Source organism: Bufo gargarizans, chromosome 8, assembly GCF_014858855.1.
Source record: "Bufo gargarizans isolate SCDJY-AF-19 chromosome 8, ASM1485885v1, whole genome shotgun sequence".
Classification (NCBI taxonomy): Eukaryota; Metazoa; Chordata; class Amphibia; order Anura; family Bufonidae; genus Bufo; species Bufo gargarizans.
In genome coordinates this window covers 31438489-31464962 of record NC_058087.1, presented here as the reverse complement: position 1 = coordinate 31464962, position 26474 = coordinate 31438489, and the positions used below count along the sequence as shown (strand labels likewise).

General features: G+C 45.5%; 1 protein-coding gene and 1 long non-coding RNA gene across 4 annotated transcripts; one reads left to right on the top strand and one right to left on the bottom strand.

Moving 5' to 3' along the window:
* TMBIM1 (transmembrane BAX inhibitor motif containing 1) lies at nt 1–25076 on the top strand. 3 transcript variants are annotated; one of them, XM_044304156.1, is made up of 12 exons: nt 1–142; nt 14930–15238; nt 15578–15666; nt 17043–17107; nt 17787–17840; nt 17920–17970; nt 19192–19231; nt 19974–20011; nt 20858–20945; nt 21222–21317; nt 22392–22445; nt 24763–25076. In XM_044304156.1, the coding sequence occupies exons 2-12, from the start codon at nt 14959–14961 to the stop codon at nt 24907–24909; spliced, it is 1002 nt and encodes a 333-aa protein (XP_044160091.1). In that variant the 5' UTR covers nt 1–142; nt 14930–14958; the 3' UTR covers nt 24910–25076. The 3 variants fall into 3 exon arrangements, with proteins under 3 accessions (XP_044160091.1, XP_044160092.1, XP_044160093.1); XM_044304157.1 differs by having other exon boundaries at nt 47–170; XM_044304158.1 differs by lacking the exon at nt 1–142 and adding an exon at nt 11168–11188.
* On the bottom strand, nt 3740–13212 carry LOC122945207. Its single transcript, XR_006391101.1, has 3 exons — nt 13125–13212; nt 10223–10768; nt 3740–6582 (listed from the first exon to the last, which is right to left on the bottom strand). It is a non-coding gene; the product is annotated as an uncharacterized LOC122945207 (long non-coding RNA).
* Nucleotides 25077–26474: the final 1398 nt, after the last annotated feature.

Sequence of the window (26474 nt, the reverse complement as noted above, 5' to 3'; positions counted from 1 at the left end):
GTCACACATCCTAGGTTTGGCATTTGTAGAGGAGTAGGGAGTGTTGGGAAAGTCTTTTTCATCCACACCCAACACTTAATTCCTGAGTTCTAGACAAGTCAGGTCAGAAATCCCCGGGCAGGAGGATACGACGGAAGCTGAGGTAGGAGAGCGGCGCCTTAATACGTGAGGTAGGGGGGTAACAGGGGGCACAAGCCTTGTATCTACAGCAACGGCTCAAGATGTTACATGGCAATGTGTTTACACTGCATTGTGTGGCAGGTGGGCAGAGGGGGAGGGGGTCTGCCGCCGCCAGCATGGGACGCTCTTATATGAGGCCTATTTCACACGAATGTGTGCGCTCCAAGGCCGCATTTGCGGATCTGCAATCCACAGGCACCTTTCCGTGTGTATTCCGCATTACGGGTGCGGACCTATTCACTTCAATGGGTCTGCAAATCCGGAGATGTGGAATGGTGCATAACAGAACCCTACGGAAGCACTACAGAGTGCTTCCGTGGGGTTTCGTCCTGTACTTCCGTTCCGCAAAAAAGATAGAACATGTCCTATCTTTTTGCGGAACGGCCGCATCGCGGACCCATTAACGTGAATGGGTCCGCGATCCGCTGTGGCTGCCCCGCGGTGGGTGTTCGTGCATTGCGGCCGGCAATTTGCGGGACGCAGCACGGCCACGGGGCGTATACGTTCGTGTGCAGGAGGCCTAAGACTGTAAGCGTCTGGGGCGAGGGTCTGTATACTGTGCTACCATTGGGATCAGTTTGCTGTGTGTGTTTTTATAAGTATGGGGGGGTACAAGACCCAAAATCAACCATCCCACCCTCTCCACCGCTATTTTGTTTCCATTCACTTTATCTATACGGATCACGCCTGTATATGGTATGTAGCTATGTATTTATATACCTAGATGCAGTACTTAAAGGGGAAGTCCACTTTTACTAACCACAGCCTGGCTGACTACCTAAAGAGTTAAGAGTTCCCCTAAGTCTTCTCATAATGGCCCTTAAGAGCTGATCCCGGGGGCCACATCTGTCTATGTCACTGCTTCCTTGTGTGCAGCTCTCGGGTCACACATATCAATGTGTATTTACAAGTATCCTGCGTATACAGTATCTGCGGTGGCTGGTCCAATAGGCTTTAGCAGGAATAAAAAGGGGACTTCCCCTTTAAGAGGCGGCAGAGCTCCAGCTGCCTTCTGCTGTGGGTATTAACAGGGTATCTATTTTAAAAACAGAAGATACTTTGTTGCCTTCTCACCATTTAAAAAACAAACTGTATCCGAAATCTGTCTAGAGTCAGTAGATCTGAAGTACAGATGTAGCAGAGCTGGATGAGCTCCGACCCTACACTCAGCATCTGTGTAATGTAGTATCTACGTTGTGTTTTGACGTTTTTAATTATGTTTTAGTTATTTTCTTAGCCTGATATAATGCAGAGAAAGTTGTTGCAGCCTGGAAACGGTCAACAAGCAGCTGTTGGTGGAGCCTAGTCACACCATTTTATTCTAATTAGGCCTCATGCACAGGACAGTATCCATTTAATGCACCGCCTTATGGAGGCATCAAAAGGGCACGCCAGTGTACAGGTACCGTCAGTGTACAGGCTCCATGCGTTCCCGCTCTGACTGTTACCGCAGGTACCGTGGAGGACCAAGACTTTTACCTTGTCGTAATGGGCCATAGCAATATTTACAGTGCAGCCATGATGTCATTATATTACACGGTTGCAGGCACAAGTCGTCCCTTGTACGCATCATGTGACATAAGTGACATCACTAGTAGGGGTTGTAGTTTACATCATTATGGGAAAGCTTTACAGGGAATCTGACATAAGAGACACATCCTATTAATACACAGAATTAATTACCTGTGGAGCCTGAAACCCCAGTGTAACATCAGACGCCGAATCTGTGCTGCCGAGGTCAACTAATCCTTATATAATACCGATGACATCAGCGCGCTGCGTGTGAATAGTGACCTGGTTACTGGTTATGTGATCTATAGGAGCAGTATTATAGTAGTTATATTCTTGTACATAGGAGGCAGTATTATAGTAGTTATATTCTTGTACATAGGAGGCAGTATTATAGTAGTTATATTCTTGTACATAGGAGGCAGTATTATAGTAGTTATATTCTTGTACATAGGAGGCAGTATTATAGTAGTTATATTCTTGTACATAGGAGCAGTATTATAGTAGTTATATTCTTGTACATAGGAGGCAGTATTATAGTAGTTATATTCTTGTACATAGGAGCAGTATTATAGTAGTTATATTCTTGTACATAGGAGGCAGTATTATAGTAGTTATATTCTTGTACATAGGAGCAGTATTATAGTAGTTATATTCTTGTACATAGGAGGCAGTATTATAGTAGTTATATTCTTGTACATAGGAGGCAGTATTATAGTAGTTATATTCTTGTACATAGGAGGCAGTATTATAGTAGTTATATTCTTGTACATAGGAGGCAGTATTATAGTAGTTGTATTCTTGTACATAGGAGCAGTATTATAGTAGTTATATTCTTGTATATAGGAGCAGTATTATAGTAGTTATAGTCTTGTACATAAGAGCAGTGTTATAGTAGTTATATTCTTGTACATAGGAGCAGTATTATAGTAGTTATATTCTAGTACATAGGAGCAGTATTATAGTAGTTATATTCTTGTACATAGGAGGAGTATTATAGTAGTTATATTCTTGTACATAGGAGGCAGTATTATAGTAGTTATATTCTTGTACATAGGAGGAGTATTATAGTAGTTAAAAGACCTTAATATGTATAGCTTGGAAGAAAGAAGAGACCGAGGGGATATGATAGAAACTTTTAAATACATAAAGGGAATCAACTCGGTAAAGGAGGAGAGCATATTTAAAAGAAGAAAAACTACCACAAGAGGACACAGTTTTAAATTAGAGGGGCAAAGGTTTAAAAGTAATATAAGGAAGTATTACTTTACTGAGAGAGTAGTGGATGCATGGAATAGCCTTCCTGCAGAAGTGGTAGCGGCAAATACAGTGGAGGAGTTTAAGCATGCATGGGATAGGCATAAGGCTATCCTTCATATAAGATAGGGCCAGGGACTATTCATAGGATTCAGATATATTGGGCAGACTAGATGGGCCAAATGGTTCTTATCTGCCGACACATTCTATGTTTCTATGTTTCTATGTAAGTTATATTCTTGTACATAGGAGACAGTATTATAGTAGTTATATTCTTGTACATAGGAGCAGTATTATAATAGTTATATTCTTGTACATAGGAGGCAGTATTATAGTAGTTCTATTCTTGTACATAGGAGCAGTATTATAGTAGTTATAGTCTTGTACATAGGAGCAGTATTATAGTAGTTATATTCTTGTACATAGGAGCAGTATTATAGTAGTTATATTCTTGTACATAGGAGGCAGTATTATGGTAGTTAAATTCTTGTACATAGGAGGCAGTATTATAGTAGTTAAATTCTTGTACATAGGAGGCAGTATTATAGTAGTTATATTCTTGTACATAGGGGGCAGTATTATAGTAGTTATATTCTTGTACATAGGAGGCAGTATTATGGTAGTTATATTCTTGTACATTGGAGGCAGTATTATGGTAGTTATATTCTTGTACATAGGAGCAGTATTATATTAGTTATATTCTTGTACATTGGAGGCAGTATTATAGTAGTTATATTCTTGTACATAGGAGGCAGTATTATGGTAGTTATAGTCTTGTACATAGGAGCAGTATTATATTAGTTATATTCTTGTACATAGGAGGCAGTATTATAGTAGTTATATTCTTGTACATAGGAGGCAGTATTATGGTATATTCTTGCACGTGATATCTAGTGAAGCTACCCTGTAAATCAGTTTTCTCCTTATATAAATTCTATGTTCATGTTCCTTCATTTACAACTGACTGCAATACAATGTAATCAACTGTTTAGAATTCTTCTAGATTTCTGTTTGTTACTCTCTCATGTGATATTGCGGTGGAGTCCATCAATAGGATGTTTGGTGCGGTATACATACATCCTCAGAGAGTCAGACGTAGAGTAAATATTTATTATTGGTTTCCTGATAATAACGGTGAGAACCCGAGGAGGTGACGCCACGTAATCCACGTCACACATTTCTAGTCATAAAAAGGGAAACTTCAAGAAAGGTCAAGCACAGCAACAAAAATATGACTTAGATTTGATACATTAGATCAGCACTTGTCCTGCAGGCGCATTCTTTACCACAATCTGGAATCGTTCATAGATGTCACATTGAAGTTAATTTATATTTACATCTTTGATGCTCCGAATGTCTTAAGGGAAAATCACAACCAGCTGCTTGTACAGTATTTGGCACCACAATTGCCATTTCCCAAAGGAGCAGCTCTTGGAGGTTTTCCTAGCGCTGCGGCTTTAAGAAGAACATCAGAAACCATCTCTAGTAAAATGTGAGATCTTGTTTCTGTGCCCTTGTGTGAACCCGACCCAATTTGACTGAAACAATACACTACTGCGTAGTCGAAACGTGTCTGCTTTGATTGGCCTTTTTTGTACATTTGTCATGGACTAACTATTAATAAAGAATTTATAATAATACTAATAAAATGTATTTATATAGCGCCACCATATTCCGCAGCTCTTTATACATTCATAGGGTTCAGGGCCCTGCTCGCGAGAGCTTACAATCTATGAGGAATTGGGGGTGATGCATAAGGTAGTTGACTGTGATAAGTAGGATTTGAGCCATTATTGAACTGACAGGAGCGGTGCCGGCCGATCTGCTTCGGGTTTGGGACTGCTAGAGGATTATGGAGAAAGATGCTGCCGTCACCTACTATCTGACCATCTTGTGGATGCGTCATGGATATCTAGGACCCAGAAAACCTGTTTGAGATGGTAGAGTCCCTTTTAAGGAGACTGTTCATGGAGATCATGGCGATTTCCCGTCCCTCTTCTAGTTACCGTACGGTTTTGGCTGCTCCTCGTTTCCCTTCGTAAAAGTGGAGGTTTGTTGGTGCGTCGTGGCTCGGAGCGGAGTACACTGGCTTCTTGTTGTAGGTACGGTTACTGAAGGGTGCGGTGCGTCTGCTGCACATATAAACACGCTCTGGGCAGGCAGACCTTTTTCCGGATTCGCTGAATGAAGCTTGTTCTGCCAGGAGGAGTATTCTGAGTACTTACTGGAGGTGCAGTTCCTGTTCACTGCCAGGTCAAAAGGGGAGCTATGCTACATAGGACACCGTATGGCGAGGGATCCAGCTTTCATCTGTATATTAAAACATTTTGCTGTTATCTAATATACTCTGTATATCACGGTTTGCTGTCAGTGAATGGAAACATTGTTAGCATGCAGAAGCTGAAAACCCATCCTGATCATATCTGACACAGGTCACAGAGTCAATACGAGCTGTCTTTTCTAAGATATCATGCACATGTGTCATTTGCACGAGACCTGCTCACACAGCTGAGGTGTTGTTACATTGTGTTAGTCTAGTTCAGGGATCAGCAACCTCCAGCTTTTCAGAAACTACAACTACCAGAATGCTTAGTTCACTTCTATAGGAGTTAAAAGAGGAGCCAAGCATGTTTGCATGCTGGGAGTTGTAGTTTCACAGCAGCTGGCATGCTGAAGGAGGCTGATTCCTGGTCTGGGCAGCTCTCTATTAAAGCAGAAGTCAATGGCTGCGTAAGGCTCTGTTCATATCTGTGTCATGGTTTGCGCTATAAACAGGAAACAGGATGCAGTGTCGGATCCATAGGTTAACCGCTCCTACTGACTTATATAATGGGTTCGGTTGCAGTGTCTGTCGCATTGAGAAGGCGCTCGTGCTGCACTGACGAGAACTGTGATGGAGGCTTCCGATGCAGATGTGGACAGGCCAAACTAGAGGCCAGAAACATTTTAGCTTCTGCTTTGTTTTCTCCAGAAACTCTTGCCCTGGGCTGTCTATTGACTTGAGCTGCAATACCAGGTTCAGCCATAGGTGAGGGTGGCGCTGTTTACACGGACCATTTAATGCCACCTATGAATAGAATGAGCAGAGTGATTGCCTCTAACTTGGACGTCTCCCACATATTCTACACTCCTATTGCTTTTCTGGGGTATTTTTGCTTCTGGGTTATTGTCAGGATTTTTGACTTGGCCGTTAGCAGGGTCCTGTGTACAGTTTACGGCGGTACCAGGCACTGCGCTGCATGTTCAGATGGACTGCTACAGTACGGACATTCTTTTCTTTTCAGCAAATAAAGTAAACCTGAACATTCCAAAAACCCATGGGTATTAGTAGGTGGGAATATATAAAACGCGTGTGGTAGGCACTGGTCTCTGATGTCTTCTCACTACCTGGTCCAACCTGTGGCTCTTCTGCTGTGCAAAACTACAACCCCCAGCATTCTGTGATGGCAGCAGACTGTACTGTAGCATTCACTTGACCATTATTTCCATCCTACACAATGTTACTTTGTATCTTCTTTGTATTTGGAATATAAATGGAGGAATTTTTGAGTTTGTTTAAAAGTTCATTCCTGGAATGGTCCTGCGTCACACCCCGATCACATTCTTCCATGGTGACTTCTCGATTATGTGTTCAGTCTTAAAGAAACACCACATTTATATAATTATTATTTGTTTTGCGTTGTCAGAGAAGACACCAGTATTATAAATGGCACATGGTTGCTTGGGGCCCATTGGGGTCTTTGCAATGGGGCTCAGGAGCCTTAAAGGGATTCTGTCAGCTGGATTTTGGTAACCCGGAGCTTTTGACATCACCACATCAGTCTCCTCGATTTGTTTTAATATACACCAGTATTACTGCCATCTGTCTTGTCATTTTGTTTTTAAAAAAAATCGCTTTTCTTAATATGCTAATTACCTCAGTAATGTGCCAATGGGGCTGTCCCTCTGGCCGTTTGTGCCCAGCCGCGTCCATTCTCTAGGAGCCCAGCACCGCCCCACTGCTAATTATTCACTCTCTCATCGCCGATGGTGCGCCGTAATCTTGCGCATGCGCCCTGGATTCACTCCACTGGTCAGTGCCCGCGAGCGAAGCGAACAGATGCGAGCTTAGTTCGCTGAGGCTGCTGCCAGGACACTGCGCGGGCGCTGACCAGTGGATCCAGGGATTACGGCGCACCATCGGCGATGAGAGGAGAGAATAATTAGCAGTGGGGCGGTGCTGGTCTCCTAGAGAATGGACGCGGCTGGGCACAAACGCCCAGAGGGACAGCCCCTTGGGCACATTACTGAGGTAATTAGCATATTAATAAAAAATAAAATAAAAAATTACTTTTAACAAAATGACAAGACAGATGGCAGTAATACTGGTGTATTTTAAAACAAATCGAGGAGACTGATGTGGTGATGTAAAAAGCTCTGTTACTAAAGTCCGGTTCTCGTACCGGAGAGTGAACCGCAGCATGCTGTTGTTTGCTTTCTGTCCTGGGATGCCGAGCAAGACGGATCCGTCCTGGCACACAATGCAAGTCAATGGGGACAGATCTGTTTTCTCTGCCACAATAGAAAACGGATCCGTCTTGGCTATGTTAAAGATAATACAATCAGATCCGTCTATAACGGATGCAGACGGTTGTATTATCAGTACCGGAAGCGTTTTTGCTGAGCCCTGCTGGAAAGTCGCCTTAACTGCCTGAACAAACCCCTTGCACGTTTTGGGAGCAGATACATTGCTGGTATAACTACAGATCATAGGGTTGTCGCGTGACGGGGCCCAGCGCTGCGCCAACTAAAAACACTGCCCTTGTCTACAATTTACTTACATAAAAAACAACAATGTTTAAGGCCTCTTTCACACTTGCGTTGTCCGGATCCGGCGTGTACTCCACTTGCCGGAATTACACGCCGGATCCGGAAAAAACGCAAGTGTACTGAAAGCATTTGAAGACGGATCCGTCTTCAAAATGCGTTCAGTGTTACTATGGCAGCCAGGACGCTATTAAAGTCCTGGTTGCCATAGTAGGAGCGGGGGAGCGGTATACTTACCATCCGTGCGGCTCCCGGGGCGCTCCAGAATGACGTCAGAGCGCCCCATGCGCATGGATCATGTGATCCATGCGATCACGTCATCCATGCGCTTGGGGCGCCCTGACGTCACTCTGGAGCGCCCCGGGAGCCGCACGGATGGTAAGTATGCTGCTCCCCACTACACTTTACCATGGCTGCCAGGACTTTAGCGTCCCGGCAGCCATGGTAACCATTGAGAAAAAGCTAAACGTTGCATCCGGCAATGCGCCGAAACGACGTTTAGCTTAAGGCCGGATCCGGATCAATGCCTTTCAATGGGCATTCATTCCGGATCCGGCCTTGCGGCAAGTCTTCAGGATTTTTGGCCGGAGCAAAAAGTACAGCATGCTGCGGTATTTTCTCCGGCCAAAAAACGTTCCGTTCCGGAACTGAAGACATCCTGATGCATCCTGAACGGATTTCACTCCATTCAGAATGCATTAGGATAAAACTGATCAGGATTCTTCCGGCATAGAGCCCCGACGACAGAACTCTATGCCGGAAGACAAGAACGCAGGTGTGAAAGAGCCCTTAGTCTTTGATTGGAATATAATTGAGTTTATGTGACACCATCGAATGAATAACCTCTTAGAGGACCTGACACCACAAAATGCAATCTGAAAGCCCCAAGTTATAGAGCGGGAGGCGCTGAGCAGATTGAGAGATGGTTTTATGGGAAAAGATTCAGTAAAACTTGTAATTTATATCTTTGCTTTTTCCACTTTCTGAGAAGAGCCATCGGTAGAGGAGGGAAGGGTTATCGGTGACTGACGGCTATCTGTGCGCACTGATAACACCTCCCCCTGTACCGCTGCTCCAAATTAACATATCGGCTGCCAAAAACAGCAGGGGGGGAGGGGCACAGCGGCGGAACAGTAAGTATAAAAAAAAAAGTGTTTGCATCTGTAGGGCCACACTATCTGGTAAGCTTATGAGTTTGTAATATATGAACGCATCAAAGATTCTCTTTAAAGAGAACCTGCCACCTCCAAAAACCATCCCAAACCGCCAGCATGTTTCCGACAATAATTTTCTTCCTGAACGTTCTTTTATCCCCTGCCGACGCGCTTCTCTAGTCATGCTTGAAGTCAAGGGGGCAGCAGCCTCCTTGCTTCAAGTCAAGATAACCACGCCCCCTTCCCTGCCCCTTCCTGTACTGATCCTGAGTTACATCCTGTATTATACTCCAGAGCTGCACTCACTATTCTGCTGGTGGAGTCGCTGTGTACATACATTACTTATCCTGTACTGATCCTGAGCTACATCCTGTATTATACTCCAGAGCTGCACTCACTATTCTGCTGGTGGAGTCGCTGTGTACATACATTACTTATCCTGTACTGATCCTGAGCTACATCCTGTATTATACTCCAGAGCTGCACTCACTATTCTGCTGGTGGAGTCGCTGTGTACATACATTACTTATCCTGTACTGATCCTGAGTTACATCCTGTATTATACTCCAGAGCTGCACTCACTAATCTGCTGGTGCAGTCACTGTGTACATACATTACTTATCCTGTACTGATCCTGAGTTACATCCTGTATTATACTCCAGAGCTGCACTCACTATTCTGCTGGTGGAGTCGCTGTGTACATACATTACTTATCCTGTACTGATCCTGAGTTACATCCTGTATTATACTCCAGAGCTGCACTCACTATTCTGCTGGTGGAGTAAATGTGTACATTCTGCTGGTAGAGTAACATGCATTACATTCCTATTCCTGATTTAGATTCTGCATGCTTCAGGGCTAGAATCTTCCAGCATTCCTTACTTGTTCACAGGGGCAGATTGGGAACTTAAAGTGGCCCTGGAAAAAAACCTAAAAGTGGCCTCATGTTGTAGGTGGGTCCAAAGAGGCGGGACCAGTAATACCGTACTGCAGCACAGAATACCGCCCCTGCAGAACCAAATACCACAGGGCAGCACAAAATACTGCCACCCCCAACCACAGTATTCAACTGTATTGCAGTTGAGTTCAGGAGGGCACCTTTGGCTGTTGAACATCAGATCGTTATATAACTCACCTGTGGCCATCAAGAGGGCTTGAGTGCTCCCATGGGCATCAGCCCACCGGGAAATATGGCCAATCCGACCCTGCTTGTTCAATGTCTACACAGAGATTGCTCTGGTGACTTGCATTCTGGTAAGGGCCATCATTTTACAGCAAGCTCTGTACATTTGATGTATGGAAAATAAATTTCCTACCTGCATTTTTAGGAGCTTCACTAGGCTGCTAGTATGGAGTCTACCATACATCTACCATTTACTGTTTCCAATGGCAGTAAAATTGTGAGGTATACTGCAGATTGTGGAAAGCTTGTGCCTTTCATTCTGATTGCTGCTAGACAGTTTTCAGTACTTTTATAGGGTTGGGCGCTTTAAACTCCATCCTCACTGTGTCAATTCTCTTTTTCACCTTCACTGATTTTGAGTTATTTCTTATATTCTTCTCCATTTACACTCAAAGTGAAGGCAGACCTTTTACTGGCTGTGAATCTGGTGGTGCTGCCATCAGGATTTTCACTTTGTTTCCTGTGTGATTGGAGAAAACTTCCCCTTTAACCTGGGGGGGGGGGGGGGGTCCTTATTTGTGACTCACAATCTCTGTTCCCCAGCCTGTTCTGCCAGAAGCTCCTGAGTCATATCAGGGAAGTCCTGTCTGTCAGTTATTAGTTTAACCCCTGATAGTCGGTCCTGCCTTGGCAGACGAGTTCTGTAGTTTCCTTAGTCATTCTGTATCAGCGACGTTTACTATTCAGGAAAAAAAAAGATACAAAATAAGAATTTGTATCAATGTATAATCATTGTGCTTGGAGATTTATGAAGAGCCCCCCCATAACGATGTATCATACACAAATCCCCAATATGTATGAGCGTATTTCCCCCCCCCCCCCCCATCGCTGTGTCACCCACGGATCCCCCAGACCCCCCCTTCCCTAGTGGTGTGTCACCCACGGATTTCCCCCCCTAGTGGTGTCACCCACGAATCCCCCTCCTAGCGGTGTGTCACCCATGGATCCTTCATAACATTGTTTTATTTACAGATATTTTTCGCAAAGGTGGAGATATCCATTAACATAGATCTGGTTAATCGAAAATACATTTTTTGAAAACTCCCGAGCAATGCATTCCTGTATGAGGGCGACACGAGATCTGTGCCAGGAAAAGACTGTACGTACAACTACGGCATTGTTTCGACATGATAATGACACCAGGGAACAACTTGTTACGTTACAGTTCACTGCATCATAGCACATTGCTCATTCTAGTGAATGCTCTGATTAGTGAAAAGAATGTCAGGAACACAAGCGGCAAGATCCTCCCCGGGGCGCCCTGTGGTCAGAGAGCTCCTCCCCGGGGCGCCCTGTGGTCAGAGAGCTCCTCCCCGGGGCGCCCTGTGGTCAGAGAGCTCCTCCCAGGGGCGCCCTGTGGTCAGAGAGCTCCTCCCCGGGGCGCCCTGTGGTCAGAGAGCTCCTCCCCGGGGCGCCCTGTGGTCAGAGAGCTCCTCCCCGGGGCGCCCTGTGGTCAGAGAGCTCCTCCCCGGGGCGCCCTGTGGTCAGAGAGCTCCTCCCCGGGGCGCCCTGTGGTCAGAGAGCTCCTCCCCGGGGCGCCCTGTGGTCAGAGAGCTCCTCCCCGGGGCGCCCTGTGGTCAGAGAGCTCCTCCCCGGGGCGCCCTGTGGTCAGAGAGCTCCTCCCCGGGGCGCCCTGTGGTCAGAGAGCTCCTCCCCGGGGCGCCCTGTGGTCCTGGAAATCTCACAGAAACTTTGAGATGTTAGAGCGTATGGCTGCGTTGATTTGGGGAGTGCAGCTGAATATTTCTTATGATTTTCCAGGTAGTATGAGAGGGTGGAGGACTGTCAGTATGGAAATGACTCTTTATACATTACCATCTCAGGCCCTATGACCCTGGGGCCCGGTGTGAGCCCTGCTTCCATACCTATAGGCTCAGTACTGCTGCAGGCATTGCTTCTCTGTGTTGTGTGTTGATCTGCATGTGATTGTACATGTTGTCTGTGACCGTGCTCAGGGCTCCCGCCTCCTCATTCACATTCTTATCATTAATTCTGGGAAGTTTATATATAACCATCTCCATAAGAAGCCTGGGATTGGTTTGGCGCCATCTCCAGCCCCCTGTGCACAAGGAAGCAGCAAGACTTGTCATCTAGAGGACTGCACGGCCCAGTATCAGACCTCAATGTATACTCGCATGTAGCAGTGCTGGCTTTGTCAGGATGTAGTAGTGCTGGCTGTGTTAGGATGTAGCAGTGCAGAGTTAGTCTTCGACACACGTCCCTGGAATCTCATTGTGTTATCTCTGTCGTATGTGCCAACATTTATACCAGTGGAGATGAACTCGTACAACCATTATTGTGTGCATGGTACTAAGACCTCGGGAAATGTCTTGCATCCTTCTTATCAGATTGAATTTCTTACTCGGTCCTGATTAAATATAGTTTCCTGTAAATTATCAAGAAGAAGGAGCAGAAATTGTTGCTTACCACATGACTGATCAGATGTAGGGTTTGTCTGTAGTCTGTACCCATGGAGATGCACAGTACTGCATGAGAGCTGTAGACACAAAGCTGTAGACTTTAAAGGCTATGTACACCTTCAGAGGCAATTTTTTGTTTATGACTGCATTTTACTCATTTTTGGTTGAAAAACACTTTTTCAATTGGCCTTTATAAAAAATGTTGAGCCATTCTGTCACAAAGAGTTGATTTTCTCCATGTGACTAGTACTTTCACTTTCACTCTGTACCGGTGTTCTGTGATATTTCCCCTACCCATGAAATTTCTCTACCCTCATCACTTCCTGTTGTGACGCGGCCGCACCGGACATGACGTTCCCAGCTTTGGAAGGAGGTGTGCCCAGTGGTGTATCTTGGTTTTGTGCTGCCCTAGGCGAGACTAAACTCGGGCACCCCCCTAATATAAATTTGACCCACCCCTTCCTTGTTAAAAAACAATGTGCAGCTAGAGTTAGTACAGTATTAATCCCTCCCTAATTCTCCCCCCTCTAACCACCCAACGGATCCCAACCCCCTTACCCCATAAAACAACTAAGTAATAGATTTTTTGTGAATTACTGTAATTTAAGTACTTACAGTTTTTGAAGACAGCAGGCTCAGGGATCAGTGCATTGGTGGCCAGGGCCTGGCCTCAGTTTTCACAGTGACTGTGTGCAGGATCCGCTCTGCACTTGGAGGAGATAAGGCTCACCCTAGCGTTTTCGGCCCATGACTCCACCTCCGTGTGACGTCATGATGGCAACGTGAGGACGCAAAGGGCAGGGGAGGTCGGGAGGAAGTCAGGAGGGGGAGGAAGTAAGTTTTTCAACTCCATTATGCGGCGCCGGCGATGCCGCTCGCATAATGAAGTATCGGACAAGGGGCAAAAAATATATTTAGCATATTGTGTAACTATCACTAAGCAAACAAGGCATTTTGCCACCCCCTTTTCAAGTGCCGCCCTAGGCAAATGCCTTGTTTGCCTTGTGATAGATACACCCCTGGGTGTGCCACGCAGGCGCACAACGACAGGGTAGGGAAATTTCACACCAGAGTTGGGGAGAAGGGGCCACCTAATGCGCTTGCGCCTTACCTCTCAGCTGGCTCCAGATGATCAGACAACGCGCGTGCGCAGTGAGTGGTAGAGAGATTTAGCAGAACAAATGGCCATCAGATCTCCCTACCCCCACACTGCGCAGGCACGGTGATCGGATGGATGTGCGGTATAAGAGATCTCCCTGTCCGCTGGTGCGCACGCGCGGTGTATCCCAAGAAGAAAAGTAAGCTGCGCTTGTGCACTGGCCCGTAATTTTTCCCTACCCTCTAACCGTTGGTGAGGCTCCCGGCGCATGCGCAGTGTCGGCTAGTGTCCAGCTGACAGGTAAGGCACAAGCTCATTATGTGGCCCCTTCTCCCCAACTCTGGTGTGAAATTTCCCTACCCCATTGTTGTGCACCTGCGCGGCGCGGCACACCTACTTCCAAAGCAGGGAACGTCATGTCCGGTGCGGCTACGTCACAACAGGAAGTGACGAGGGTAGGGAAATTTAATAACCCTCAAATGTAAATTGCTAAAAGGTCATAAACCCTTAGTTAAAGGGGTTGTCCAGGTTCAGAGCTGAACCTGGACAGCCCTCCATTTTCACCCAGGCAGCCCCCCTGACATGAGCATCGGAGCAGTTCATGCTCCGATGCTCTCCTTTGCCCTGCGCTAAATTGCGCAGGGCAAAGGCATTTTTCTGAGTTCCGGTGACTTAACGGGGCTCTCCATGGGGCTGACAGGAACCCCGGTGACGTCACCGGCACTGATGGGCGGGATTTGGCTCTGCCCTAGCCAGTAAAATGGCTAGGGCAGAGCTAAAGCCCGCCCCTCAGAGCCGGGGACGTCACCGAACACACCGCTGGGTGGAAGTTACCGCCCGGCAGTGTGTTATTGAAAACACAAGAGCCCGTGCCCTGCGCGATCTAGCGCAGGGCATGGGAGCGCATCGGAGCATGAGATGCTCCGATGCTAGGCTCAGGGGCGCTGCCGGGGTGAAAATAAGGGTATGTCCGGGTTCAGCTCTGAACCCGGACAACCCCTTTAAGTCACATTCTTATCAGTAAGATAAGGATTGAGCTTTAATGAGTTTTTATAAAGTCAGAGAGCAGAGGTAAGGAGTCTGTCTGCTCCCCAGATGACAGAAAAGAGAGAAAATCCAGAGGCTGCTTCTAGAGCATCTCAGCTCTGTACAGAAAAAAAAGTACTCCATATTTTTAATAAAGAACAATTGAATAATATATCAAATAAAATATATTTTTAGCTCAAAAGGAGTACAATATTATAATAATAATAATATAAAGCCCCCAAAGAAGTACATAGCCTTAAAAAAAAAAATATTATTCCTTCTCTTCTTCCTTTAGGAGTGAAGTTTGGTGATTGTCTTGCAGCCATGTCCTATCCCAGTGCCCCTCCGCCGTACAATGATCGAGACCCATTAAATCATCCTGGTGGATACCCTCAACCTGGTGGATACCCTCAACCTGGTGCATATCCTCCTAGTGGTTACCCACAGCCAGGAGGCTATCCTCCCCCATATGGACCGCCTGGTGATTTCTACGGACAGCCTCAACCTGGCGGGTACCCTCAGCCTGGGGGATATCCAGAACCTGGACGTAATGAGCCTCCCAAGCCGGTGATGCCAATGCTTCCGAATATCCCACTCAACCCAGGTAAGTGCCAGTCGTCTACAGATGTGCTGGGGCAGATTTTGCATTACTGGGGGCTTCCTTTGCCTGGACACTTCTTCTACTGCACTACGGCTATACCGGCGGTATGTCAAGCATTTGCTTGGTTTGCATGGTGGTAAAGTCCACCCCTGGATGTATGCTGATGTATAGGGTGGTTCTTCTCTGCCCCTTTCTATAACCAGATTGGGGTAAAAATGGCAGAAGACACAGGAGGAGGACTTGTTGGCCAAGTGCTCACCACTTATGCTGTTAGGGTGAGATGTACCGGACCACAAGTAACTTTTTGACCAGTTATGATCATTTTTGTCATCTCACACGTAGGCGATTCCAGTATATACAACACAACTGACGGGGAAGGGCAGTTTGGTTCCTGGGATGACAAAGCCGTACGTCACGCGTTCCTCCGCAAGGTGAGTTTGGGTCATAATTAACGTTGTCTACCAGGGAATGAGAAGGCGAGGTGGGGGAAGGGTGCAGAGAATGACCCCTAATGGCGGCTTCTGCTGTATAAACACATTGATAATAAATGTATCTAAAGTGCAAGATATTAAATGCTCCTACATGATTTTAGGCAATCTTGATGAAAAGCTCCTACCGTTTTGTGTTTACAGCTCCTATACAGACACGTGTCTCCATGGTTACAGACTACAAACAAAGCCTGTGTTGTCTGATCCTGGGGTCATATGTTACTCCACTCTCTCTTCCTGATAATCTACAGACGACAAATAGGCCAGAGAAACACATGACTGCAGCACCTGACCACACCGGGTTTGTTTGTAGTCTGTAACCATGGAGACACAATAGTCTATATAGAAGCTGTATACATATAATGGAAGGATATTTTTAATCAAGACTGTTGGAAAAGTTGCTTCATTTTTCACAGGCTTTTGAGTAATAAACAAATTTGGTTGCAAAAGTCTACAAACCCTAGTGTATAAAATATTAGATTAAATATTAATTAGCTTCCTCTAAATGCAAATTGTAGTATCTGTAATGTGTTAAAAGGAAATGAGTAATTGCATAATTTAGTAATTTAAGGGGTTGTCCAAGATAAGTGAACATTGCTGCTTTCTTCCAAATATAGCGCCACCACTGTCTACAGGTTGTCTGGTATTGCAGCTCTGCTCCATAGAAGTCCTGTGGACAAGAGCGGTGCCTTTTATGAAGCCAGTTTTGCAGATCCTGGACAACCCTTAAGCATGCTCAGACCTGATGGCGTCAGGTCCAGGCAGGGGTGCACCACTAATGAGGCCAGGTGAGGCGATTGCCTTAGGCAGCACCAGGTAGGGGCAAGAGGGGGGCAGCAGAAGAGCCATGGGCAATGAGCACTTTCATTGTGGCAAAAGTGTTAGGTTAAGAAATTGGCATTTGAGGCGGGGGGGGGGGCGATGTTTAAGTTTTCGCCTCAGGCAGCAGAAAGGCTAGGTGCACCCCTGGGTCCACGGACTGTGCTGGTGGAGGGGGCTGGCGCTTCATGGTCACCATGTGTGTCGTCATATCGCATTGTAAGGTCTGATCCGATTAGTTGCAATGCCGTAATATTTAACCATCTGTATTACGGCTTCAAGATCCAGATGCCCCCATCTGATGTGAACGGAACTTGGATCACCGTAGGGTTCAATCTGAGCCCAGATCTGTAGAATCACTGGGGGTCCGGGTTTCATGACCATAACACACTGTGGAATACGGCTTAATACTGTACAGTGAGGAGACTGGCTGTACATGGACTCATTGCATTCACCGCGCTATGTTGTCTGACCCCCAACCTCATGTCCATGTCTTTCAGGTATACTCCATCATTGCGCTGCAGTTACTGGTCACGGTGGGAATTGTCGCCATCTTCACCTACGTGTAGGTTTCATCTCATATCAGATAAGGTGTCCAGCGCCATATCCCATCCCATTCTCTTCCTGCGTCCTTGTGAAGAGGATTTATAGACATTTATTTTATTATTGCATTCTAATCATTTTTGACTAAAATAATTTTTTATTTGCTTTTTATTAGCAATTTTCACCAGTTTTTCCTCTACCGGCTTCGCTTTCAGTGCCTCTGCCCACCACTGCTCTCTGCTTCACGCTGAATCTGTCAGAGAGCTGCTCTGAAGGCTCGATCTGCAGCTCTTATCTGTACTTTACAAGCAGCTCATAAACACCCATTATAGCTGAAATCGTATCAATTAGAATGTAGTGTTTATGAGCCGTCAGGGGTTGAGGGAAAAGCGATGCAGCTGTCGGACGGATTCACTGTGAAGCAGAAAGCAGTCGTCTGTAGATTCGCTGGAACTGGAAGCCGTGGAGTAAAAAACTTTTAGCCCAAAATGAGTAGACTGCAATAATGAAAAAATATTGCCCCAAAGGTGTCCATAGCTTTTAATGGTTTAGCTCCGTTTACATAAATATGGACAATCCCGTTAATGTGTGTCTAACTTACATTGTGACCCCCGGGGCCGGGACTGATGTGACTGATGTATTCTGTGCTCTGCAGATTGCACTGATGCTTTGTAATTGTCCTCTGTGTGTGTCTTGTGCAGGGAGCCCTTGTACATGTTTGTAAGAAGGAATCCGGCTGTTTACTATGTATCCTAGTGAGTATACATCTCTCCTCATCGCATATGTCCTGTATGCCCGATAGCAGGGACTTCATTCTACTCTTCTACTCCACAGTGCTGTGTTCTTTGTTACATACATGGTTCTTGCCTGCTGTCAGGGGCCAAGGTGAGTCTCATGTCACATTTTCAAGCTTATATATACACTGCAGAGCTGCACTCACTATTCTGCTGGTGCAGTCACTGTGTACATACATTGCATTACTTATCCTGTACTGATCCTGAGTTACATCCGGTTTTATACTCCAGAGCTGCACTCAGTATTCTGCTGGTGCAGTCACTGTGTACATACATTACTTATCCTGTACCGATCCTGAGTTACATTCTGTATTATACTCCAGAGCTGCACTCACTATTCTGCTGGTGCAGTCACTGTGTACACACATTACTTATCCTGTACTGATCCTGAGTTACATCCTGTATTATACTCCAGAGCTGCACTCACTATTCTGCTGGTGCAGTCACTGTGTACATATATTACTTATCCTGTACTGATCCTGAGTTACATTCTGTATTATACCCCAGAGCTGTACTCACTATTCTGCTGGTGCAGTCACTGTGTACATACATTACATTACATTACTGATCCTGAGTTACATCCTGTATTATACTCCAGAGCTGCACTCATTATTCTGCTGGTGCAGTCACTGTGTACATTCATTACATTACTTATCCTAGCAAGGGGGGAACTAACTCTCCTTAGGGAGAGAGCACTTTAATCAGTGTGAGGAGACCTATAGGCCATACATGCTCCTCTGGAATTCTGGGAGGAAAGGAATGCAAATGAGCCCTTAACAAGAATTCCAGAGGAGCATGTATGGCCTATAGGTCTCCTCACACTGATTAAGGTGCTCTCTCCCTAAGGAGAGTTAGTTCCCCCCTTGCTTGGACACATGCCTCTCACCCAGTTAAGCCAGTGCTCTCTGCTCTGCACTGATGAGGGGCAATCACCCTGGAACAGCTGTCTGCAGATGAGGTGCTGGCTTATTTAATATCCAAGTCATGTTTCAAGGCTTATTCTAAGAGCTGAACATTGACTTATAGGATAGCTGCCTTACATCCGGAGGCATTAGAGGCGGAGCTTGTTAAGAGCTCATTTGCATTCCTTCCCTCCCATTACTTATCCTGTACTGATCCTGAGAAGAAATACGAAAATGAACAAACAGTAGGTGGCGCTATACAGATACATTTTATTGAATAACTCAGTGGCTATGCTCAATTTTTTATTAAATGTAATTACAAAAGTATTCAGATCCAGGGGCTGGTGTGAAAACTGTAGAATATTTTTAGTGGGACAACCGCTTTAATGCTGCATCTGCTTTATCTGCAGGAGACGCTTCCCATGGAACGTGATTCTTCTGAGCTTATTTGTGAGTATGACTGTGGCAAGTAGGGAAAGCGGGGGCCCAACAAGTAGCTATGGGGCCCCAGAGTGATGGTAGCAGAAAGCACTTTCAAGAAATGAATTGGTTATTATCTGTCACGCTTCGGTGTGGGAGGGAAACACCACATCAAGCATAGGAGGGAAGGGGGAACAGCGAATTAGGCCTGAGAACTTGGGAAAGAATATGGACACCTCCTAGTGAAAACCCTAACCAAAATCCTGACTTCATACCAGTATGAACAGACCCCCCAAAGGTAGGTGAGTTCATACGCAGGAATACCTAGAGTCCTATCTAGCCCTATAGGACCCTGGTACTAATGGCAGGAACAAGACTACCTGTTCCTCCAAAAGGAAGGACAAACCTGAGTCTCCTTCAGGCCTAATACAAACAATAGGGAAATGCAACACACAGAACCCAAACATAATACAAAAGGGAAAGGAAAGACTTAACTTTAAAGAGGCTATGGAAGCACCAGGAACTCAGCCGAGATCCAACCAAAATCTATTCAAAGGTCCAAACAGAAGCTATAAACCTGCCACCTGTCGCGGGAATGTCTGTGACATTATCATGGCCGTCCCTTTGACCTTGGTGTCCTTTTCTCACTTCTTGACCCCACATGTGCTCTGAATTTGCCCCCCTCCCCCACCATCTTGATTCCTGCCCCTCCTCAGTGATGATACCTTCAGTTGATGCAAAATATATGTCATAAAATATTCTCTTTCCACAGACGCTCGCCATGTCTTTTATGGCTGGTACAATTGCAAGGTAAGTGAGGTGTCGCTATTACGTTCAAACTGAGATGAACCGCATTTGGGGGGTTGTGGATTTTTTGGACCTACAGTAACTGGTGGTTGCTGTGGTGGATTAAGTAGACCATAGCCCCAGAGCTGTTCCCCCTTGCCTCCCTTTATTTTCTGTTACCACCATGTCTGTAGTCAAGATCACTTTGTTTTCTTCTCCATCTGGCCCAGACCGCCATGATGACTTCTCTTGACAAGTGCAGAGTTTACTGCCAAAATCTTTGGCCCCTTGCTTCTGCAGACATCCCCAACCTCTATAGAAACAGAAATTAAAAGGGACCCCAGACCAGAACCCTAAATACAGACCCCAGACCCACTAAAGTATTACACTCCCTAGAGTAAAGCCTCCCTTCACAGACACAGAAACAGACAGCTTAAATGCAGACTCTCAAATCAGGCCCTCTAAATTCATACCCCAGACCAGACCCTTTAATTTAGACCCCAGACTCTGAGTACAAACCCACTTAAACTGCTGCTGTAAAGCAAGACCTCCGTGTTGTAAATATACAGTAAAGCATTTGTTAAAGGGACAGAGAAGCCTACAGCCTGGTCCCCCTCCCATGAAAGGGTAGAAAAATGTCTTCTCTTAAAGTAGCATCATACCAAGAGCCTCTTGTCTCTCCTTATTCCATCTGACGTCGAGTGTGATCTTCTGTTCCCTATTATAAGCCCTTTGCAATATCTACAGGACTTGGGGTCCAAAACCTCTATTCTTTACACTGCTGGTTGCATGGCTTCTCATTACCAAAAAGATGACTATCCATGTAATGGCCAAGGGGTTAATCACAGATTTTTTATTTATTTTTTTCAGTTTCTACAGCTCAAAGGCCGTGCTGATCAGCCTGGGAATCACGGCCATCGTCACCATCGCTGTGACCGTCTTCTGTTTCCAGACTAAGGTCCGAATGCCTCAGAACCCTTGTGTTGATAATTCTTTCCTGCTTAAAGGAGGTGTCCACTGTTAGGAAAACATGGCTGCTTTCTTCCTGCAGGTTGTGTGTGGTAATCACTTAAATAGAGCTGCAGTACCAGACACAACCTATCCACAGGGGAGGAGCTGTTTCTTGGGGAAAGCAGCCATGTTTTTCTAACCCAGGACAATCCCTTTAAGAAGCCCTTTAATAATGGCTTTTCATTTAGAAATTTTTTTCTTCTTCTTCTGCCGCCTCTGACAGGTGGACTTCACTTCCTGCGCTGGACTCTTCTCTGTGCTGGGAATCGTCCTCTTCATCACGGGCATCGTGACCGCCATCGTCCTGGCATTTAAATACGTGAGTATGAAGATGGTTTAGGCTCTGAAGGCTTGTAATTCTGCCATGTCCTTATGATCTGTGCGCTGCTCGACTTCTGCTGTAATAAGCAGCTCTGGGATTTTGCTGATTGCTCCCTAAGGTCGCCTCTAATGGCGTCTTGAAGAAGCTCACCGGTGGCACGCAAACAGGAAGCGAGCCGGGGTCATGAACGCTGACAGGGTTTCTACAAGACATTGAGTATTTGAAATTAACGGTCATGAAAAATATAGGATATGGTGTATATATAATGAGCACCACCTGCTGGGCACATAGGGAATCGCAACAGGAGTTTTTTGGTAGAATTTCCCCAGATAGAATAATATAGGATGTTGTATTTACTGTATATAAACAGCGCCACATGCTGGACAGATGGGGAATCGCCACAAGAGTCATTTTTTATTTTTTTAGTAGAATTAAATTTTTTTTATTGCTGCCTGTGCTGTTCATAGTGCGTCCTGTGCTGATGAATGGTAGGAAAAGTCTAAAGCATATTGGTACACCATAGACTTTTTCCAAGGCGCGGGTGCCCACAGAGAGGGCTCTGAGTGCCGCCTCTGGCACCCGTGCCATAGGTTCGCCATCACTGATATAGGATATTGTGTATATATATAAATAGCGCCACCTACTGGGCACATAGGGAATCGCCACAAACAGTTTTCCATAAACTTAAAAAAAATGGAATAATATAAAATAATACAAGATGCGGTTTTCTCCTCTGACCAAAGCCTTCGATAGTGGGGTTGTCCAAATTTAGAAAAAACGCGGATGCTTTCTTTAAAAAAAATCGCCACACTGGTCCATAGGTTGTGTCTGGTATTGAGGGTGAGCTGTAATACTACACCCAACCTGTGGACAAGGGTGGTGCTAATTATGTAAGAAAGCAGCCATGTTTTACCAATTCCCTTTAATTCATTTAAAGGGGAACCTGCCCCTATATATTGAGTCTACAGCAATTCAATACATATCTAGTTTTAGACTTCCTCCCAGATAGTGGGGGTTGTAGTACCAGGCTGTCCCTGCTGTAAGCTGATCTTCTGTCCTTGTCTTGTGCAGATATACTGGCTACATATGCTGTACGCTGCTATCGGGGCCGTCGTCTTCACTCTGGTTAGTATTATCATTTCCGTTTCTTTCATTTGCGTTCACGAATTAAGGCTCCGTGGCATCACGTGGCATTCCACAAACCCTGAATGGTTTAGTTATGTAGATGGAGACCTTAAAGGGCTTCTGTCACCCCACTAAAGTGTTTTTTTTTTTTGGGCTAGTGAAATTAGTTATATTGCGATATATCACAATATAATTGTGTTACTTACTTTGATCCAGCAGTTTCTGCAAAAAACGAAGTTTTAATATATGTAAATTCGGTCTCTAACAGCAAGTAGGGCGGCTACTTGCTGGTAGCTGCTGCAGAAATCCGCCCCCTCGTCGTGTTGATTGACAGGGCCAGCTGGGATCTCCTCCTCCGGCCAGCCCTGTCGGCATTTCAAAAATCGCACGCCTGTGTTGATTCGGCGCAGGCGCTCTGAGATGAGGAGGCTCGTCTCCTCAGAACTCCCTCAGTGCGCCTGCGCCGATGACATCACCGAAATAGAAGACGTCATCGGCGCAGGCGCACTGAGGGAGTGCTGAGGAGACGAGCCTCCTCATCTCAGAGCGCCTGCGCCGAATCAACACAGGCGCGCGATTTTTGAAATGCCGACAGGGCTGGCCGGAGGAGGAGATCCCAGCTGGCCCTGTCAATCAACACGACGAGGGGGCGGATTTCTGCAGCAGCTAGCAGCAAGTAGCCGCCCTACTTGCTGGTAGAGACCGAATTTACATATGATAAAACTTCGTTTTTTGAAGAAACTGCTGGATCAAAGTAAGTAACACAATTATATTGTGATATATCGCAATATAACTAATTTCACTAGCCCAAAAAAAAAAATCACTTTAGTGGGGTGACAGAAGCCCTTTAAAGGGGTTGTCTGATGGGATTACACTTTTTTTCTATATGGAACAGAATGGGTTAAAAAAATAAATAATAATAATTGTATTACTCACCTCCCCGATCCCCCACCACTGCCGATAACAGGTCCCCCACGTTCGAGTCGTGTCTCTGCAGTGGCCAGTGATTGGCTGAGCCGACCAGGAAGTGGTGGGCAGAGGGGACCCGATAAGCGTTGGAACAGCATGGGTGGGGATCAGTGAGGTGAGCATTGTTTTTTTTAACCCTTAGGCCCCTTTCACACGGTCGAGTTTTCCACGTGGGTGCAATGCGTGAGTTGAACGCATTGCACGCGCCCTGAATCCCGACCCATTCATTTCTATGGGGCTGTGCACATGAGCAGTGATTTTCACGCATCACTTGTGCGTTGCGTGAAAATCACAGCATGCTCTATTTTGTGCGTTTTTCGCGAAACGCAGGCCCCATAGAAGTGAATGGGGCTGCGTGAAAATCGCAAGCAAGTGCGGATGCGATTTTCACGCACGGTTGCTAGGTGACGATCGGGATGGAGACCCGATCTTTATTATTTTCCCTTATAACATGGTTATAAGGGGAAATAATAGCATTCTGAATACAGAATGCAAAGTACAATAGCGCTGGAGGGGTAAAAAAAAAAAAAAAAATCATTTAACTCACCTTAATCCACTTGATCGCGCAGCCGGCATCTCATCTGTCGTCTTCTTTGCTGTGTAGAGGAAAAGGACCTGTGGTGACGTCACTCCGGTCATCACATGGTCCATCACATGATCCATCACCATGGTAAAAAAAAATCATGTGATGGACCATGTGATGACCGGAGTGACGTCACCACAGGTCCTTTTCCTCTACACAGAAGAGAAAGCCGGCTGCGCGAACAAGTGGATTAAGGTGAGTTAAATAATAATTATAATTTTTTTAACCCCTCCAGCGCTATTTTACTATGCATTCTGTATTCAGAATGCTATTATTTTCCCTTATAACCATGTTATAAGGGAAAATAATACAATCTACAGAACACCGATCCCAAGCCCGAACTTCTGTGAAGAAGTTCGGGTTTGGATACCAAACATGCAGATTTTTCTCACGTGCGTGCAAAACGCATTACAATGTTTTGCACTCGCGCGGAAAAATTGTGCATGTTCTCGCAACGCACCCGCACCTTTTCCCGCAACGCCCGTGTGAAAGAGGCCTTACTGCTCTATACATATACATATATAACCTCGCCAGACCCTCCCTTTAGATGGCATCAAAAATACACAGTGTAGCTCTGATTTGTCTGCTATTTTGGGCCTGTAGAAAAAGATCTGACAACTCATAAATTACGTGAGGTTGTCAGCAGGCCTAAAATATTTTAAAAACGGACGACGCAGTTTTTTTTTTTTTTTGTTTTTTTTTTTTTTTTTTTTTATTGCACGGTCCAATCATCTAATTTTTTTTTTTACCTCCTCTCCATGACAGTTCCTGGCCTATGATACCCAACTGGTGATCGGAAATCGGAAGCACACTATCCACCCGGAGGAGTACGTGTACGGCGCCATGAAGATCTACACCGACATCGTCTACATCTTCCTTAACCTGCTGCAGATTGTGGGGAGCAGGACGTAGAAGGACCCCCCCCCCGATCCTCCCGCCTCGGAGTGGTCACCGCTAGGGATGAGCGAATCGACTTTGGATGAAACATCCGAAGTCGATTCGCATAAAACTTTGTTCTAATACTGTACGGAGCAGGAGCTCAGTACAGTATTAGAATGTATTGGCTCCACTTGGAAACAAACCCGAGTTCGGGAAATGTTTTTTTTACAGTACAAATTAATTTATGAACTTATTACCCGAAGTCCCGCGAGACTTTGCAAAGAAATAACTTTGGCTCATCGGAGCCAATACATTCTAACACTGTGCGGAGCTCCTGCTCTGTACAGTATTAGAACGACGTCGAAGTATTTCATCCGAAGTTGATTCGCTCATCCCTAGTCGCCGCACTATGATCGCCCCGAAAGGGATTTCATTTAATTTCTGATTGATTACAACTGGTTCCTTTTTGTATCCAGCTCATGGGCCCCAAAACACAATAGGTCACAGGGGCCCCTTTTTTCTATCCAGTGCACGGGCCTCAAAGTAGACTAGGTCCCAGGGGCCCCTTTAAACCTAAGAGGTGCAAAATGTCAATCCCACAAATCCCCAGTAGCTTTAAGCCCTCATCTAGCAAGCAGCTCAAGCTTCGATTCAACCATTTTTTTGTTTGTTTAATCAGTTTCTAGGAAAGTTGGGCGACATCACCGCTTGCACTGGTTGTTAAAATGTACTCACGTAGCATTAAAGGGATTGTCCAGAAACAGCGCCACCCCCACCGGCAGGTTATTTGGGGCATTGCGCTCAATAGAGTTGGCATACAATACCCGGCACAACCTGCAGCTGGGAGTGGCGCTGTTTTACCAAAGTAAACGGCCATATATTTTTTTTTACGGAACCTGGAGAACTGGACAAGTTAGTCATTCAGGATCCTGGAAAAGCTGGGTGAAATTTAAATATTTAAACAACTTGCCAGATGAGGACCCCTTAAAGATGTGGGATATTGTTAAAGGGGAAATGCTCTTTAGTTTGTTTACAAAGGACTGCTAGGAAGAGGATAAAGGGGGGCAGCAGACCTCCGAGAAAGGCGACACCCGCCCCCGACTTTCAATGAAGGGTTGTCAGATTATGAGTAACCCAAAGAAGGGAATAGGGAGGGGGGGGGGGGGGGGCGCTTCCTCATTTTTGAAAGGTCACATATTCTCCTTTCTAGTAAACCAGCAGAGAAAAAAAAAAAGTTTTCCAGAGCAGCGCCCCCTGCTGGTTGTGATGTATAGGTCAAGCATTGCCGATGTATATTCATATATTTTTTTAAGTGCCATTTATTCTGTATCGTTGTATGATATTTACGGAGAAAAACAGTTTATCCCTGTACATAGAGAAGGTCTGGAACACGCTACACGTTACAACATGCTGACTGATACTTTGTTTCTGCTACTTTGTATACAACTGCTTAACAAATATAGACAAGATAGGATTTAGGTGTAATGTCTCTTTAAATGAGAGATAAAAGAAGAGTGGGGGGGGGGGGGGGTCTATTGTTATGTTATCAGCCCACAATGTTCTAGAAGGGTTCAAGACCCCTCCCGGCCCCCCATGAT

Excerpts from the sequence above, each read along its gene's own strand:
- TMBIM1 (XM_044304156.1), top strand. The coding sequence starts at position 14,959 with ATGTCCTATCCCAGTGCCCCTCCGCCGTACAATGATCGAGACCCATTA. Across the intron at positions 15,667-17,042 it reads GTCACGCGTTCCTCCGCAAG|GTATACTCCATCATTGCGCT; the intron begins GTGAGTTTGGGT and ends CATGTCTTTCAG. Across the intron at positions 22,446-24,762 it reads GGGCCGTCGTCTTCACTCTG|TTCCTGGCCTATGATACCCA; the intron begins GTTAGTATTATC and ends TCTCCATGACAG.